At 31.5% G+C, this 20445-nt stretch overlaps 1 protein-coding gene across 1 annotated transcript in view; it reads right to left on the reverse strand.

The window, feature by feature from the left end:
- Positions 1–20445, reverse strand: part of LOC143917725 (whirlin-like) — a 65313-nt gene that overhangs the window by 30230 nt on the left and 14638 nt on the right. The window contains exons 5-16 of the mRNA XM_077439306.1: positions 13550–13768; positions 13286–13411; positions 12241–12419; positions 11820–12006; positions 11351–11455; positions 10154–10237; positions 7374–7496; positions 6222–6422; positions 6050–6147; positions 5858–5964; positions 3203–3330; positions 763–876 (exon numbers count right to left, since the gene is read on the reverse strand). Coding sequence (XP_077295432.1) covers positions 763–876; positions 3203–3330; positions 5858–5964; positions 6050–6147; positions 6222–6422; positions 7374–7496; positions 10154–10237; positions 11351–11455; positions 11820–12006; positions 12241–12419; positions 13286–13411; positions 13550–13768 — 1671 coding nt within the window. The remainder of the gene's footprint in view (positions 1–762; positions 877–3202; positions 3331–5857; positions 5965–6049; positions 6148–6221; positions 6423–7373; positions 7497–10153; positions 10238–11350; positions 11456–11819; positions 12007–12240; positions 12420–13285; positions 13412–13549; positions 13769–20445) is intronic.

Here is a 20445-nt window from a genome sequence, read left to right on the forward strand (position 1 = left end):
TAAATTAGACACGTCGATAACCGCTCTCGATTATTACGAGCTCGTTAAATTAATACGCTATAGAAAAAGTGACACATGAAGTAATTTTATATTAAATTGTCAATAGTGAAGTATAACAGCAATTTTATCTATTTTCCAATTAGAAAATGACACATAATTGAATAATAAAAAGTCACAATTATCTTTAAAATCATTAACTAGTGAAATATTTTAATTAAATTAAAATATATTTATTTGAACAATTAAACTATTACTTGTGTCACTTTAATATGTATTAATAAATTATGTTTAATAACACTCTAGTAATATATTATAATATATTTAAATATCAAATGATGCATTTAAACTCACGAATAAATTTAAATCAAGGATTGCGTTATTTCATTAAAAAATAATAAATTTATACATATTTATGTATGCTATTTCCTTACATTATATCAGTCCAAATGCATCATGATCGATACATTAATAAAAAAAGTTATATTCTAATTAAAATATATGAAAAAATGAAGCATATTTCTACAGTTAAATATGATATTTTGATTAACCTTGTTAAGACTCGGACATATGTATGTATATGATACGTATTTAATATTCATTCAATATAGCCTGAACAGATCAATGTAAAATACATATAAGAATCGTTTAGTGCAATTGTGTTTATGTAGATCAGTGGAACAAAATGGTAACGAAAATACATACATATATCGTTTACATACCATCTTATCAAGGTCATTCATGTAAATTGTTGATTTTTCTTACCGAATCGTCGTAGTTAGCAGTGTGTAGAGCTGTGGTGCTGCCCTCCCGAGATCCTCCAGGTGAAGAGTGTCTCCTGGATCTAGCACCTTCGCCTTCATCACCGCTGCAGTAATCCTAAACCGTGACAGAACGACGTATATAAGTGCCAAAATCTCACGTTGGAAGTATGCCAAAGTTTCATATCTCAATTAATATGTATATAATATAACTTGATTTTTGCATACTCACAGACTCCATGTATAAGATACGAAAAAGAAAAATAAGAAAAATAAAACTTATAACAAATTAACACACATATAGAAACATGAAAGGGGAGGAAAAAAAGCAATGTTTTTTTTATATAATATAAATGAAATTCTATTATAATTAAATGATAAGTAAAATAAAATTATAAATTGAAATGTGTGCATTGACAATTCAAAACTGCATTTCGTAAAAAATAAATAAGACGATACAATTTGTTGACAAAGTACAGAACGAGTGCTAACACTATTATATAATAGTAGAAAAGTATTTATATTTCAATTTAAAATAAAATAAATATAACCATAGTTACAATTATTGTTTCAATATATAATATGAAATTACAAGTGTTCTTTAATACCTTCTTAAATATTTTTTTTATTTTTAGAAAAGGTCAAAAAACCTTTCAGGCAACTTTTTTGTACATTTATTTATAGCCAAAATAAGAATGAAAAATAAAAATATTGAAAACAGTTCGTTTACTATTATTATAATAACATTACAATATACTTATAAATATTTATACATCAAAATAGTGCAAAATCAAACCTTTTTTTGACGCAATTTATGTATATTAAATTTTTTTCTACTTTCTATCAGCTTTTGAGTGAATTTAATTGCACGAGCATTAAATATTTGTTTCACAACATTTCCTATATTTACTTATTCATACGATTTCCAAAACATCTGAAGTGTAATTAGACTTATATTGACATTGCCACCATGTAATACGTATAATTTTCATTTAATATCATTAATTGATTATACAACGCACACAATTACATACGAGATTTTCATTTTAGCGTAAAATTATGCACACGTGTACCGTTTTTCCATAGTAATGTCGGCAGTGTATAAAGAGTAATTAAAATGATTATGCTATAACGCGAACGAAAACACAATAAAAAAAAATCAGTGAAAGTATTTTTACTGGTGATGTTTGTTTAACGGAACGTTTAGCAAATACGCGTGAACAACACAAACTACTCTTGTGCAAAAAAAAGAAAAACAAGAACAAACCATTTAAAACAAAACGATTCGTTACTTTCTTGCCTGCGTGGAATTACAATATAATAGTGCTCAAAACTTTTTACATTAGAAAAATAAACAAACAAAATAGAAGCTCGCCAAGATAATGAACTCGTGTGATAGTAAAATATATATGTATAAGGTCGAGAGGTGCCGTCTACGTTTGTCGAAGATTTGATGCATTTTTAAAGTAAGAGGGGGTGATTTGGTGGTTGAGTGAGATAAAAAATATATAGCCAAATAGTTTAGTTTGATGTGCAATAATAATAAATTGTGTTATAATGGTGTTTGTTTCTTTTTTATTTATTTTTGCTTGGCTGGTCACCTGTCTCGAGGGCGGGGGCTCAGCCTCTGGGGCTGGTCCTGTGGGTGAGCGCACCTGGCCGGCTGCGACCCTCGCTGCTGCACCCCTGTCACCCCAAAACGGCTCGCTTTCATCGTTATTTAAATTACCACACATACACACACACAATCACTCAAAAAAAAAATAGTCGAGTTATGAAATTGTCTCAAAAAAAAACTTTTTTGATTTTTGGTACGAAACAGTTTGTAGTAATTTTTTTCAAAACTCTTCTATTCAATTATATACACTTATAATACAATTCTTTTAAACTGTCTATATTAACCAAGGGATGATTTTTTGCATGTAAAAAAAGATGAAGCATATCCTATCAAATTTATCTACCATATATTAATTAAACTTTTGATGTAATATGCTTCATTGTATGATATTATTAAAAACATATATTTATATTGTTATATTATTTACTTTTTAAATCTGATATGTTTTATTTATTTATTATGCATCCCTGTTAAATTCAAGTTTAAAATAATTTTCAATATTCATAGATAATAATTAATGTTGCAAATTCGAGTCGCAATACCGAAAGTGATATTTTTTGACATATCACAAAAAAAATGAAATGAAATGCATATTGACGAATCACTTAATAGCGTTTTGTAAATATCATTACATGATTTTTATATTTATTTCAATATAATATCACAATAATTACATAATGGAATAAAAACTGGACAAATCCATTAGTGAAATTTTCACGAGCGAGTTTTCCACACACTGTGCGACAATTACGATTAGTTGCGCAATTATTGCATCATTGATATTTTTGCCATCTTTTAAAATTCGTGACCGGTATCCATTTGTTACGTTTAATTTCGGGAGTGTTTTCCCACCGGCTAATAAATTACAATAAAAGTCACGAAGAGTCACTTCGCCTTTTGATACATTCAATATTGCGAATTTCACTGATGAAAATTCGCAATTAGCCGATGAGTCTATTCCGATACATTCACACGAATCAATTCCAAATTGATTCAACATACATATGTATGTATGTATATGCATATTTTTTTAATAAATAAAAAGTGTCAAATGATAGACTTTGACGTGCCAGCAAAAATTGATTCAACCGTCGAACAAACAGACTGGAAAAATTTGAACTAAAAAACGAACATTTTGCAACCGGAGGAAAAACTTTCGAGAATCGAAGAGCACAACGAGACCGGACAACGGATACAGTCTATTTTTCGAAAGATTATAATTTCGACAATACCGTTTGCATAAATTATTAAATTTCATTATCGCAACTCATTGTTATTATAATAATAATCGTTATCTGGTCTCATTGAATACGATATTAGATGATCTAGGCGCGCGCCTAGTGCGCCTATTCTAAACGCCTCACTAGAATAGACATACAATTATCATATAATATTTAAATGAAAGTAAACAAAATGGATGCATCAATATGCACACTCCTGCATGGGTAAAAATCAATAGTTCATTCGAAATTTAAAGGATTGTATCAAATTCTAAAAATGCACTCTATCAATACTCAACTACCGAATCTAAAATTATATTTCAAATTTGTAGCTATGGTTAGTGTAGGTATTGGACTTTCAAATATTTACATTGCTTCTGGTGGTATTAGAATCAAGAAAAGATGAAACCACTCAAGGAAGTATTTCCCAGGAAAGACTTTATGACAATTCAGTAAAAATATTTAATATAGTGATACCATACAAAGGCAGCATATTGATTTTAAATCTTATGTCAACTTGATCAATCGATTTAATTTGACTTTGGATTTCAGAGGAGAGTCACACCCTAACCATAGGGCAAGTTTCGATAGAGTACATTTCTTGATATACAGAGTGCGAAATGTGCTAACAATAAAACGCGGACTCGTGACATTTCACTCACGTTTCGAATCGACTCGCAGTCATAACGCACGTCGAGAGCATTGTGGTCAATTTATACACGTCAAGCCGGGTTGCATAAAAGGGACTCTTAGCCAATAATATGTGTACGCAACCCTATCAAAATCAAAAAGCGAATCTCCCTACTTTAAATATTCAAGATTGCATTAAAAAATGAAATTTATGATTCAATTTTTTACAATTAGTCGACTAAAATAAAATTAAAACATGTGGCAGTCCTCACCCTCTTTCAAAAACCATTACACCCTTTCTCGGTAACCATTAACCGGTCATCAATCATGTTTGCTAACTTGTCAACTACATAATTGACTCGGCTAGACAATGTATTTCAATTCAGTTTTTATCTAAAAAAGGTGTAAACTAACCTGATACCAACTACCGATATATGTAGTTAAAGTGTATTTTCAGTTGTAATATATGTTGAATAATTGGAATATATTCGAATTACATACATTATAACTGGTCAATATATTACAACTGAAAATACAGTTCAACTATAAGTTGGTACCAGATAAGGTGGAGAGGCTAGGTTTTCGTGAAAAGTCACATTTTTGTTTTGAACACATTCTTAGAATTACAATAGTAATACGATAACCTTTATACTTATTACCTTTATTCGTAATATCTAGCAAATATTAACGCATTATTGAATTTTAAAGGAATCGTAAAAATATCAAAGCTGTCAAAACTCGACTGCTATATTACAAATGGCACATTCAACAAGAATGTGTATTTGCGCTTGTAGATATATAATTTACTAGTTGAATTGTATTCGAATATGAATGACTTAAAACGTCAGATGAAATATATTACAACTGGAAAATGCACTTCGACTGTAACATATACATATAATGGGAAAAAAATCAAAATTATAATATTATGCATAGATAGATATTTTAAATTACATTTAATACCATGTGTTTTAATAAAAGTAATTGAGATGCACTTGCTTAGATCAGTTGAAAATTATTTGAAATAAAATTCAAATGGAATATAATAATTTCAATTTAGAATTCTGATTTTTTATTTTATATTTATTCTTCCTTGGTTTGCCACCCATCAAAACATGCCGCCCTCGGGCGCCGCATTACTTGATTATAACAAGAGAATAATTGGGTAATGAAGACAGTGAAGAGAAGTTGGGTAATGAAGATAGAAGATAAAGTGGAAGTAGTTAGTATTTACATATGTACATACATACATACATATGTAGATTAAAATGGTAATGAGAATAGAAAACGGAAGATCGAACAAGCGGGTTTCACAAATGGTACCTAAAATCAAAAGTCCAGACTAGCAAGGACGTCATTTCAGCGTTTCCCAGGTGGGAGGATGGGGGGGGGGGTAAAAGTTAGCCATTTTGTGGTTGTTTTTTATAAAACTCTTCTTTTTTTTGAAGAAGAAGAAGAAGCTTCTGATCGACATACTAATATATACAAGTATCATGACTGGTGTCAGAAGTGGGATCTTTTCGAAGCTCTAGACTTTCAAACGAATTTAAAGTTATTCATAGTATTGAATCATCTGAACGTTCTCAAAGTTACCGTCATACATACAAATGTATACGTCATGTATTATATACAAATAAATGTGGCAGTTTCGGACACCTTCCATTCCACAAGTTTATTACGTTCCCGGTATCGACCACGTATAAATGCCCCATCTTGCTCTGAACGCGCGTTTAGACCGCTACAAATAATAAAAATAAGTATATATGGTTGCAATAAGTTGCATGGTGTGTCGTGGTGGTGGGGTGTCTGCGGTTCGGCCTCACCTGGTGGCGTGGTCTTGAGCCGGAAGCCCCAGGCCGGAGTCTTCGCTGGGGGAGCGCCCCTCTGGGAGCCCCACGGGCGCCTCGCCCTCCACCGCGTCCTGCACTCCACAACATCAGACACACGCCCTCATTCCACTCACCATTTCTACCACCCACCACCCACCCACCTCACCGGGGTGAGTGGGTGGTGGAGGCTGAGGTGAGGGTCGAATCTCAATACATCCAGGTTTTTAAAATGGCTACATATTGCCAACACTAAACCCGGATAAAGGCACGGTGCAGGGTCAATGAAATTGTACTCGGTTTCAAATAATATAATATGATCCCAGACTTCAACATATGTACTTCCAGGATAGAGTTTATTATAGGAAATCTTACATGTTTGAAAAAAAAACAAAGCATTCAATATACGATGTAATGTAGTTAATCTTCGTTCAACAGTAGATCAGTATGTAGACTAGTAGCTATTGGTCAGAGAGTAACTTGCTATAATGAATCTCATACATGGTGTAACTTTCAAACACTCGAAGTAAATATAAAACGTATACAATTCATAAATAAGCACACATTTTAGCGAGCTCTCATAGGCCACATGAGCGCGCTCATTAGATAATGTGCTCATTGTTTATATTTACATAAAATTGTATATACCTACATATATACATTCAGGTCTCTTTGTATGCTTTTTATTATGTTTATATTTAATGAAAATTCTCAAAAAAAAAAAGGTAATTTCGGACTTTATTACCAGTCTTCGGCGGTCGATGGAAGCTTCTCACGCAAAAATGGTTCAGTATTGTCAATTTCTTAGAAAAACCATGCTTTTTTGCTCTGTTTCTTTGAGCACATGGAGCGATCTATTTTTATTTGAAAAGTATGCTTTCAACGCCGATCTTTAGTTATTTCTGTTTTAGTTGTTTAAATACGGTAAGTGCGTTGTCAGGTGTCCGTATCGGTGTTGAGGAAGGCGAAAGGTAAGCCCAACCGGCCTTTTTTTGTGCAAACTCGGACAGCGGCCAGTATAATGCGACCCAAACCAGCAAGATTGTGATTTCACCCCAATTATCAAACTTTGACCAGCACATTGGAAGGCATCCCTTCCTTTTCTAAATAAAGTATTTTTATTCGGTGTCCCGTGGAACGCATCTATCGCATTAAAAGAAACCCGAGTGTATATGTTATACCTTTCGAAGTTTAATTATAAAAAAAATACACATGTTTAAAAACTTTTTTCCCCATTAGCGTATATATATATATACATATGTAATTTATGCTAGATGTAAAATTTTCTATTAAGTATTCATATTAAAATTAAAGCACATACGATACTTTCTAAAGTGTGTTTGATGATAATATAGAAATGATTAATCTTAACATCTGTGATCTTCAGTAAAAAATAATACAAGATTTCAGTAACTTGTTCAACCTGTTCTTTCTTGATTGACGTCTACTATTATTAATTATGAAAAAAAATTAAAATACATCAAAATAATTCATATATTCGATCGTATAGCCTTGCTGCTCTTTTTTGGTCTATTTAAACCGAACAGAACTATCCTTGGAAATATATTTATCATATTGGAAGCTCGTTAGTACCTTTCACGTTCTTTGAACCGTCAATTTACTCGAAAAGTATAATATCGAACCCGTCTTTCATTGGCCCTGTACACGTGTATGCGTTGAAGTATTTATACGATTTCATTTTCTACCAAACACGTATTGTACACATTATAAGGAACATTTTTCAACTTGCGAATTTTCTCATAGATTTGTTTACTGCCAATATTAGCTCATCGAATTGGGATCTCTGCCAACTTTTATACAATATATTGAGAAAATAGCATATTGATTTTCTGTAATTTATTAGGCAAAACACGCTGGATTAAATAAAGACATATTTATTTAATCCAGCAAGTTTCTACAAATACTTCAACGCTTATTATGTTTTAATCATTATAATACAATATAAACTATTTTCACTTGAAAAATTCAAGACTTTTCATGTGAAAATAGCTTAATACTTAATTTTAATTATTATCATACAAAAATGTATGGACTTAAGACTATACGAGCATATTATTTTACAAGTGTTTGAAATGTGTCACATCGATGTATCTCTAAAATCTAATGCTCAGCTTAGCCCGTTCGAAAGTGACACACGTCATACAAAATATAATAGTTATTAATTTGTACATGTTAACATTATATAGAAAGTAAATTAAGTGGAAAACGTTTTAGTTTTTACTGGCGGAAGTTTTCTCGCATTACAAATCATTACCACTACATACTAAATTAGCCTAATGATAATAAGAAAAAATTACGCAGTGGAAGTATACAAAGGATTATTTCAAATATGTATGTATAATAGATTTATTCAAAGATGTAATAATCTACTCGATACAGCGATGCATTATTTGTAAAATGCATTTTTACTTAAAAAATTGACAACTTTGTAAATACATTTCTAATAATAATTTAGAACATACGTTTTAGTGAATTAAGCAATATAATACAGAATGAGAGTTGTCAGTTTTTTATTTCGATATGGAAACTTTTATTTTAATTATTTTCATATAAATTTATTAAACTTTTTTACTTATTTGTAATTACATACAAGGTGTTTATTACATGTTTGTTTTGTCAAAAATTTCAGTAGCCAAATTTGTACGTTTTGGTTAATTAAGTTAATAACAAAACAGACACATTACTGAGGGTTGTATGAAGGATTTTCATTTTGTGAAAATTTTTCACACTACACGATAATTTTTAAAAATTACATTTTATTTAAAACTGAATCGTTATATTGTCATTTTTATTTGATGAACTTAAATATCAATAGTTAATTAGTTTACTAATGTTATTTTCAACCGTTTCATAAGTATTACTAATAGAAAAATAATCTCTGCAGAACACCTTGTAAATAAATATAAATGTGCATACTTGAAATACAGCGAAATAACTACAAAAATGTGTGCGCAATTAAGCAAGAAAAAGTAGAAAATGTTTAATATAAGAAATTGATAATTTTTTAATCAATTTACGAGTACTTAACTGACATGCTTACTTTTAAAATACTAATATAATAATTACTAAAACGTTACGGGTGCCATTTTACAATAATATCATAAGAAATTTACCACTATATTGAAATAGAAAGTAAGAGAGAAAATTCTCATTTTTAAATATACAATTTATGCTTATTTTGTTTGTTTGATTCCGTTGATAATTATACAGTTCAAAAATATTATTATACATACACAATTAATTTTCACATGAGACTTTTAACACACACAGGTTTACAAAATGAACTTAACTGTATTGGAACATTATTGTGTTGTAATTTATTAGAAATTCCATAAGAAGCGATGCTCTTATAAGAATAATTTTTGGGAAAAACCTTTCGACAAACTTGATTCGGACTTCCTCTTTTTTATTTAAGTCTTTAGCTAGTAAATTGAAGTGAATTAAAACACATATATGTATGTACACATAGTATATACTTATATTCGGCATCGATATATACGACGTATAAAGAAATTTTACGATTTGCGTGTTCCGAAAAAGAAAATCTCAAAGTTCTCATTTTACGAATGGAAAACGAATAAACGTATATTTTACGAGCAGGGGTATTAAAATAAATCATGGCTTTTTATTTTGGTCCAAATAGTCCTGCGTATAAACTTGAACCTTAATAATCTTATTCTGTACGATAAAAACACATTTATAACGCCGAATTTTCCATGTGGATTGTTATACGTATAGTATAAATCTAAAGAAAATTGTACTTTTACCTCTCAAACGGCTCAAGTTATAATTAAATATACGTTACATTAGTCTGAATGTAATTTTACACAAAATTGTAAAAATTCTATATAGTGTTTTAGTATACAAATATTATATCATTACGCAGCGTAAGCCATTGATCTGTTAGCTAGCCTTTTATAGAAAGAAATGCAGTTACTAGGATGAAAATAATAATAAAGAAAATAATCATAAAAATGCATATAAAAGGTCGATAAAATCATATGTAGTTTAGATCGAGTATGTGTGTATTTGTGTGGGTTTATTTTGTTTTGTGGATGTTGTGATTTTAGCCAAACTCACCGACGCCTGCAAGTCATGCATGGTAGACGACATCATCATGTGATGATGATGCTGATGATGATTGTTCTCCAGGCCACCTTTTCTCTGTCGGATGATGATGTGTGTGTAGCCGGAAAATCAGTGTGAAGAACGAACAAACGTAAAAAAAGACAAAAAGGAAAAAGTAAGCGCATACGTCTCAAATTTGCGTTTTGCACAACTACACTTTTACTTGGTAGGTACAATTAAAATACGAAATAGAGCCATTTCACTTCAGTGCTCAAGAACGGTGATTCTCTTACTTTACCTACATACATATGTAGAGTCGATACAAATTATTTAATTCGAGTAGTTCTCACGATTTTCACTGAATCTTCAACGAAGCCGTATAGAAAATGTCAAATGAGCAATACTTTTTTGTTAAATTTTCAAATAATAATGTTACATATATAGAATTGGATTACAAAAGCGAATGTGCATATACATATGAAATAAATAAATGTGCACAAAATCGACTCGTTGTATTATCTATGTATCATTAGTTATAAACGAAATATTCTCGTGAGGAATTTCGACTTGGCGATTTTTCATTGATTTTGAAATATCTAAAGAATCACATTTAAATTTTCATATAAAATTATATTAAAAGTAATATAAATATTTAAATATGAACCTAATGAAATTTTAGTGCTCTATTTAAGATCAACTGGTTTATAATAAAGATGAGAGAATCGCCGTTCTATCATCATAAATCAGCCAGAGAAAATATAGTTTGCAACCTAACATCAAAAAAATATTAAGTCACAGAAAAGTTTTAAGTTCATGTATAATAAATATAATGTAGAGTAAAAAGGTCATATCTACCAAAAGAAAAAAGCTTATCAGTTCATAGTAAGTAAGTATAATTATTGTTATTTTTAAAACAAATATAATTAAGAGAGAAAATGCGAGAATAGCACACTATTATAATAGTCTACGAATTATCAAATATTTATTATTTATTGCCAAATATTTAGAATAAATAAAAAGTGCATGCCATTCAAAATAATTATTAAAAAATACAGTATTATTTTTTAAATTTTAATCGACTGGTAAGCGAATCGTTTAAAGATTATGCAAAAGCCAATACTTGTTTATTTAATATTTACAAATTATTCTCTTTCATTATTAGTTGAATAATTTAGTAAGTTAAGCTTTGAAATCTATGTGAAAACTTACCCTGACGTGGTGATCGAGTGAAAAATCTCTTCTATAAACTAATTCGTCAAATCTTACTCTGTCCTCTGGGGCTATCACTTCCCTCAACTCCGTCATCAGCGTGTACTGTCCAAACAAAAATCGACTTCATTACATAGAAAAATTCAAGCGGCACTTTAGAATATTAGCTCTAACAACATTTCCAAGAGAGGAAACGTAATAAAATTAAACATGTACATAATTAAGGATTGCATTCTGAATTTGAGATCATCCTCCGTTATGTAACATCACTGGAATTAATCGTAGAGGAAGATGGATCATATTTGAATCAATGTACTAATAAAAGTTCGGTCAATTGTGTCGAACCAAAAGACAAAATAACATAAAACTGACCATAAAAGTTTAGCTGCATTAAAAATTTTATAACATACATATGTAGTTACAATCAGGAAGAGAAAATGAAGGAAGTGCGTGTTAAATGCTAGATTACCTTATCGGCGGTGTTGAGCAGCTCCAGCAGCACAGTGACGAAAGCATCTACGGTCATCTGTCTGCCAGTGTACTCGTCCATGTAGTACATGAGGGTTGGAAATTCGCTGTTGGGCAACAGCGAACGCGCCTTCTCCTCAACCATCTGGGCAGCTGGTGACCGCCTGGGCAGCCTGCACGAGCCTGACCTACTCCTTCGATCACACCAATTACCATCATACTGTCTATACCCATACCTACATACATACCCAACACTCAAAATCAATCACACTTGTCATCGAGAAGCTGAAGCTTTCGAAACTGTCCATTAACAAATGGTCCACAGTTTGAAAGCCTCAACTTGCAAACATCGAGATACAACTAATATGAATTAATTTTAGTATGATCACTCGTTGCATGTGATGTTATTGTGTGATGCTTACCCTGGTGGACTAGAAGCTTCCCAAGAGTCGTGATCGTAGGCCGTGCAGGAGTGCGGAACCTTCCCCACATCCCTGACGAGTAACGACATTCTCTTGTGGAATTTCAACTGGTTGACTGCTTCGTCGTGGGTCACCTCCAAAAATGACTGACCGTTCACCTCCAAGATCTGGTCTCCAATCTGGCGTAGTTGAAAATAAATGTATTGAATTTCACACATTCAAAAATTTAATGTTTGAACGAAATAAATATATGTATACTATATTTTAATATATGATATGTATGAATGGAGATCGGTTGACTTCTGTAAGAATTTATCAATTTTATACATCAGTTTATGAAACCATTCACACATATTTATACCACCAAAATCTGTTTTTTCCTCCGAAACTATAATCTTAGCTCTCACATCTCCATGTATCTAAACTTTAGATGTATAAAACAGATTAAGATTCTGAAGCAAGAAAAAAGCCCCTCTAAATAATGCTTTATTGCAAATTGATGCATCGTCATTCAAAATAATAATCAAATTAATATTTAAATTTAAAAAAATATATATCAGTTGAACTTTTTTCCGTTCCATATTTTTCTCTTGATAACTTTTCTCGTTTTGTTAGTAAATTTTTTTCGTTCTAAACTTTTCTTTGTAAAATTTTAATTTCTTTACAACGTTTCACATCTTTGAATTTTAATATTTCACATTACTTTAGATATAAGTATTTGGCGAAATTTAAATAAAAAAGTTTATTCAAAGCAATGTTGAAAAGCTGGCGATCAATGAATTTCGTATCACTACATAAGTATGTATAGGTATACATGTACATATGTACATATTTTGATATTTGAACCGTTTTTACGTTTTTCAGTAACATACCTATATATGTATAATATAAAATGTATTTATAAACACGTAATATGAAAACAACCCCAATTAGAAATATTCATTTTCTTAAAAAATTCACATTTCTTATGTCAACTGCAGTACATATGTTTGTATGTAAATAAAATCTATTAACACTACTATAAATAAGACAGACAGACACTTACCATTAAACCAGCCCTGTCAGCGACCGAATCCTTATCTACACCAGTGATAAAGATTCCTAGATTGTACTCTAGACCTCCTCTAATCATTAAACCTAAAGATTGTCCTGGCTCTATACAAAGGTCTACCTGCAATAAGAAAAACAACACAAAAATTAAACATCACCTTCAGTGATTGTAGGCAGCACTTTCAATACTCATCAGGTTCCTGTTTTATGCAAAATATCATATATGTATTTATGTACATAAGTATAATTGTATGCTTACCCTGCGTATGGAACGATCCTTGCTGGCGGAGCGCGAGCCGTATGGGGGATACCTGGGGGCGGGGGGCGCAGGCGGTAGGGCAGGGGGCGGCCTTTGGTATTCGAGGGGCGGCGAAACAGGCCGCCCCTGCCTGTCCATCCAAGAGCAGGTCTGCCTGGGCGCCCACCCGCCCCCGGGGCTGCGCACAGTCATGCTCAGCTGCCGACACGATTTCAGCATCTGAAACCAAACGCACAATGCTAAACCCTCATCTGAAACATAATCATAATAAAATATGCATTATAGTGTGTATCTTTGCGGCGTGAGAGAAAGCACAATTCTATAAGCGCTATTGTATAATATATTTAATATATATGTAAATATAAAAAAAGCCTTTTCAGACTTTCTAAACTACGTGCAATGCGTTCGTTCATCAACCAGTCGTAATATGTATGTTGGGTAAAAGTTTTAGAACATTCTCACTCCAATTAATTTGCGAATTTACTTACAGTGTAGCTCACTGCTAAGCAATTGTTTACCAATAGGTTTATCAGTCAAAAGGTTGTGGGTTCAAATACCCGCTGGAGTAAAAATGTATTCGATTTTCTCGTGTACGTCTATCGCTGCTGGCAGATTATGCATGTTTATTGAATTCATACGGATGACCGAGTAATGTCATCAAGTCTACCAATTTATCTCTTAAATCTTGGGACGGTTCCAATGAAATCGGCATTCCCTTATCCTGCCTCGCGCAAATGCGGCTTGTATAAATATTGTTGATTGTTGTAGGCAAAACATATGCTCGCGGTTTGTAATTAATATATGTATACCTTTATTGTATAATGTCTTTGGATTTACATAACATAAATATGCACACAGTTAATTATAGTGATGTAGAATGATCTATCATGGAACTATAGCATATTTAAATTTATGTACATACATATATGTACATATGTATATAGTGCCTATACAGCCGTGGACAAATGTACATATTACACCATTTGTAAAAAGTGCTTTTGACCAAAAATCCATTTTTAGAAGTTCATTTTTGTGTTTATTAAGACATGGTCGTTAAAATGAGATCTTCACAGTGTTTTCTTTCTAATTCTTATCATTTGTGATCACTTTTTTATATAACCAATCTCTTTGTATCCCTTTAAAGTCGTTTGGACACCACATCGCGATAATTTGAGTCGTTTGAAAATTTTTATCTATCCCGACCCTTGAAAATGTATTAAAATAAGCTAAGCCTTATTGCCTTCACTCGATTTCCGTGTTTTTGACATTTTTCGATAAAACAAGATGTAATTAATAAAAACAAACAAAAAAAATCTTTTTTATTTCGATAATTTGTACGCCACTGGTCCCAAAGACGAATTCACTTCGCTTGCCTTGAAGTACGCACTTGCTTGCTTGGTCAGTACGCACCATTATAAGAAAATGAAAATTTGCTAGAATTTCAGATTTCATTAATTACTGGTAAGCTGATAATTCACCGACTTAAGAAGATCAAAAAAAGCACGTCAAAGTAAACAAAAATATATAAATAAGCCAAAGCTATCACTTTATGCTAATATTTTAAATTTCGTTTTAAAAAAAGGTGTTTGAATTAAAAATGAAGCTTGTAATATAATATATGAAAAAAAGAGGATGTGACCAACCCATGACTTTATCTATGTTTTTGAGAAATATAAGGACACAAAACAAAATTCAATATAGAACCGTACAGACACATTCACACATACCGGCAGCATTATGAAATACAAATGTTATGATATATGTACATACATAGCTATGATAGAATTTTCGATACAAATTGAGTGCAAATGTATGGAAACTTGCACAAGACAAAAGTTCCACTTCCGGTTGTCGGATTTTGTTCAATTTTTTTTATTACTTAAAAGCACTATCATTATTATATACAATAAATATCAAGAAGATTAAAATAATTTAAAAGGTCAAAATAAAATAATGAAATATTGTTTAAAAAAAAAATACTATTCCCGGTTTGCGAATTCTAACCAAATCCTCATCAGCTCTAAGTTAGTACATAAAGAATACAAATATAAATTTTCAGCTTGATAAGTTTAGGGGTGTGGACAGAATAGTGGGCACAAAATATTTGACCTTTCTGAGAGGAAAAAAACCCACTTCGGGTTTTTTAATTTTATTGATTTTATTTTTAATTTCATAAAATTGATACAAGAATTATACTTGAATTTTTTTGTTAAGAGCACACATGTTTAGAGGGTCGAAAAAATAGTGGAAGAAAAATCGAACAAGAGTAAGCTGCCACTTCCGGTTTACGAATGCTTACCAAATTTTAAACATAACTTGGTATTCTGCTTAAACTTTTAGATATGAATTTTCAGTTTAATAGACCAAAAGGTTTCTGAGAAAAACATAAAAAAACCTCAATTCTGTAAAATAAAAGTGCTACTTCTGGTTCAGATAAAAACATTCAAAAAATATTAGGTTATTAAATAAATTTATTAAATTTTTTTTCTTTCACCTATATGTAAAAATTTTATAATGGTATTCTTTATAATTATTTTTTGTTAACAATTTTGTAATTTTTTTATATATATAAAAGAAACCAGATTTTCCTAGTCAGATAAATAAAATAAATAATTTCTATTAAATGTAAAAAAAAATCAGTCCGATTTAGTTAGCGTTTTGGGAGATAATTGAATTCAAAAACTTAAAAAAATGGGACACCTATAAGGGGAGGTAACATTTCCGGTCAACTTAAAAATTTGAAAAAAAATTACGTCGTGTCGATAAGAGTTTCAGTAACCGATCTAAGTTTCAGATTGATAGGACTAACGGTGTTTAAAAAATCCCCAAAATACACACACACATTTTTTTCTAGATCATGAAAACGTGATTCTGAGCTCGAATCAGTCAAAATCTCCAGTTCGAATTTTCGCATGATCACAAAACTTCACATATTGTTACATAAAGTAAAAATCGCACATTATGATACGTCTAAAAATCACTTTTAGTTAAATGTCTGTTCTTAAATGCCCATGCAATAAATAATTAAAAATCACCACCGATTTTCTAGACATTTTTTACATTTGATATGTTGAAATTAATAGATTTGCATAAAATAAATATTCAGCTTGTTATTCAGTAACCCATTGGAATATTGTTTTAACAAATTTTGAATAATGCCCTTTCTGTCGTCAGGTTGTAAACAAAATAGTTTTATAGTTTATGTTTTTTTTTTTACCAAATTTATCAATCATGAAACGATTTTTTTTAAATAAATTTATCTTTTTAAAATATATACATTGAAAAATGAAAAATGTATATACATAGGTGACCGTCTTAATTAACAACTTGGTGTCGACATCACCAAAATTTTCGTATAAAATCATTAAAATAAATTTGCATACATACATTTCAGTACGATGCTCATTTTGTATTGCGGCTTTATTCCATACATAAAGATCTAATATTTGAAAATATTCTAATATGATATTTTTATATTTACTCGTATGTGTACATACATATGGATGTACGCTTAATATTCGTGTGAATTCCATATTATATTGCATTTGAATAGATTTCACGGTTTCGCGGCTATGTGAGTAATGTGCCAATAACAGGATTACAATATTGTAGAAGCGGAAGGGAAAGCATACAAAAGTTAAACCACTTAATTTAATCCGCCGGCATTGTGTGTGCGAAAACCTCAGCCACTGCTTAATACTTTTGCCTACCTCAAACATCCACATACTTACGCATATTATGTACTACATACATACATACCGTGTCAAGAACGTGTCTTACTTTATTGGATTAAAATACTCGACGACAAACGCGTGAAATCCCACCGAGCGAAACAATCTTTATAGTACATATGCAAATAAGTATATGTACATGGGTGTTTATTGGAGAAATAAACTGTTGTGTTTAGTGAACCGGAAGTGACAGTTAACTCTTTTGAATGGCCCACAGTGAGATTTCGATCTTATCGTTAGTGTCATTCGCAGCGGGAAGACTGGCGGTTTTAAATCGCGGAAAATTCTGGCGGAAAAATCGACCGCGATAAATAATGACACGGTGCAATATATTTATGCAAAATTTAGGCTCGGTTATCGTCGTGGAATCTGGGCCGCATTATTCAGGTTCGCGTGTCGACCAACCCTAAATAAAAAGCAAACACAAAGACACCACCGGTGAAAAATAAGGGATAATACGAACGATCACGAAACACAGAGGCCTGTGCCAAGTTTAAATTTCCGAAATTGAAGAATTTTCGCACACGCTAGTACAGTGGAATGAACGATGGTCGATTTAAATTTGTTACCCTGAAATATAATGCATTTTTTGGCAACCGTTTTTAGGAAGTATTACAATTGAACAGGAAGTGTTACATATGATAGTAAATTAAATGTAGTATTTAATTGATTATCACTGTATATACTAGAAACACACGTAGTAAATATATGTAAATATTATGGTACAATTTTAATTCGTATCAGTTACATTTATGATAGGTTTTCCACAATGAAATTATTTCACAAAGTAAGAAAACTAAGCTAATATTTCGACCATGAAACGACTACCATATTTTAAATTTAATAAAATCATCAAAGTTGTATAACACCTCTGTAAAGAAATGTATCTACGGAAAAATTAGTCGTGGATCTTTTAATCCAATAAATCGATGCCAGTTTCTCCAAAATTCATGTTAGTAGCATCTCTAATTTGTTGTATATTATAAAATGCTACGTACGTAATATTTCGACAAAACATATATTTCTCGTAAATTTGCAGTGTATGAAAAAAATTGTTGATTGTCCATAGATAGTCCATATTCTCTATTGTCCTGTCATGTTTGAAAAATTGTTAGTACTTATGTACAAAAATAATCTAACCATATGTGTCACCTTGGGGTAATTCCTATCATGGCACATATGTTTTATGATAAAAATATTATATACTTGCAAAAGATAAGTATTATATATAAATACTAATGTGAGTTCCATCCTTTTGATCAAATAATCTACAGCTAATTTTCGATACAAAATTATCATATAATTTAAGACTAGTTTTACAATATACATATTTTAGAATATGGTTGTATCTTAGTAGTAATATCAATACCCCAATTGCATATGCATACATATTTTGATTTAACGCTAATCTGACTGGATGTGTTGTATAGGTGTAATATATTAAGAAAATAATATAGAATGCGTAACAAGTACCTATTTCTGTATTGAATTACATTTTACACACAGCACCGGAATTTAATTCCTGTGCAATTAGCTTATACACGTCTGAAATCAACTGCTAATAGAATCGTTGACGCTAAACGACGCTTAATCTATACCTAAACATTCAATGAATATTCATTAGATTAAAATGGGTGAAATCGACACCGATAATGGTATTAACATATGAGGCAACACTCTCGCAACGTCTAATTAAGATACAAATTAATATTTATATCAACGTTCGTGACGCGCGAAAGCGTCATCGTTTTGTAACCAATTCTTACTTCGGGTACGTCAAGTTTTCCACGAGATCGATCGAATATCCGTTTCCGTTACACTTGAAATCCTCACGGACGAAGCCTTATTCTGACCCACTTCTGACTAGATTCAGGTCACGGACATCCACCCAGGTACCACTCAAGTTACATAATAAATTCCACAAATATTTTTTAAATACTTGAATGAACATCGCTATAAGTGAATCCCTAAAACGCTGTAAAGTATCACTTCTATAATGGTACGGTGAGGTATTAAGCGGATGTCAAGGGTGTGGTGATACTTATTGCAAGGGTGGAGTTGAGGACGTAAACGATTTATGATCTGAATGGTCGTCGGACGAACTCGTAAAACCCGTAAAGTCAATTTGACCGTTGGTTTGGTGCAGAGCACGTCTCGCTTATAAACGGGGTGTATAATTTTTTAGATGACTTCTTTTAACTGTGCTGTTTAATAGCTGTACGGCTGCAAAGAGTGATGTGTTTAAAATGATTAAAGATCGATCGAAAGCCTTCAGTATGCTTTATTAAAAAATTTTAGGGCTTAGTTCAATTTTATGGGGACATTTCGTAGTTCAAGATGATAAGTATATATAGAGCTCGTACTTATAACTCGGTGGTTGTGTTAATGATAACTACCGAGAGATTTCTGGTTTCGAGCCCTGGGTTGACCTCGATTGAAAATCATTTATTCGCAGTATTTCTGCAGTTCTGCTGTTCAAACTTGGATATTTGTGACTCCAAGTCAATCGTTTCCTGGGAATGGAAATTTGTAAATTTATCTGATTTCATCGTTGAAGTGGCTCATACAATTGGCAAAACCATCCTACATTTTTCCCCACTATTTGAATATGATTTCAAATTTATAACCTACTAGTGGTTTTACCCGGCTTCGCACGGTATTTGTAACAAAAACTGCTTAAACATTGCTAATCTAATAGTAAACATTAATTTTTTTTTTTATTAAATTTATTTGAACCTAAAAATTCATATTTAACGACAGCCAATCAGAAGTGAATGAACACACGATGAATGGTTTTTTTTTATAAATAAGAGAACCGGAACTGGAACAGCAATTCGGATCCGGAACTGGAAAAAGAATCTGGTTCCGGAACTGAGAAAGGAATCGGGAACCGGAACTGAAACAGAAATTGGGATCCAAAACTGAAAAATGGATCGGGAACCGGAACTAAAAAAGGAATCCAGATCCGGAACTGAAAAAGGAATCGGAATTCAAAACGGAATCAAAATTGATATTGATATCGTCGTCATAGAAAATTTGATTTTTTCGCCAACGTCACGGATTCTACGAACCAAAACTTACATATGTACATAAAAAGTGTCTTTCGAAATTATATGTATATTATGCATATAAAGTTTAACAACGTACATATGTGTCGCCCTAATA

The sequence above is a fragment of the Arctopsyche grandis genome, chromosome 10 (assembly GCF_051622035.1).
Source record: "Arctopsyche grandis isolate Sample6627 chromosome 10, ASM5162203v2, whole genome shotgun sequence".
In the NCBI taxonomy this organism is placed as follows: domain Eukaryota; kingdom Metazoa; phylum Arthropoda; class Insecta; order Trichoptera; family Hydropsychidae; genus Arctopsyche; species Arctopsyche grandis.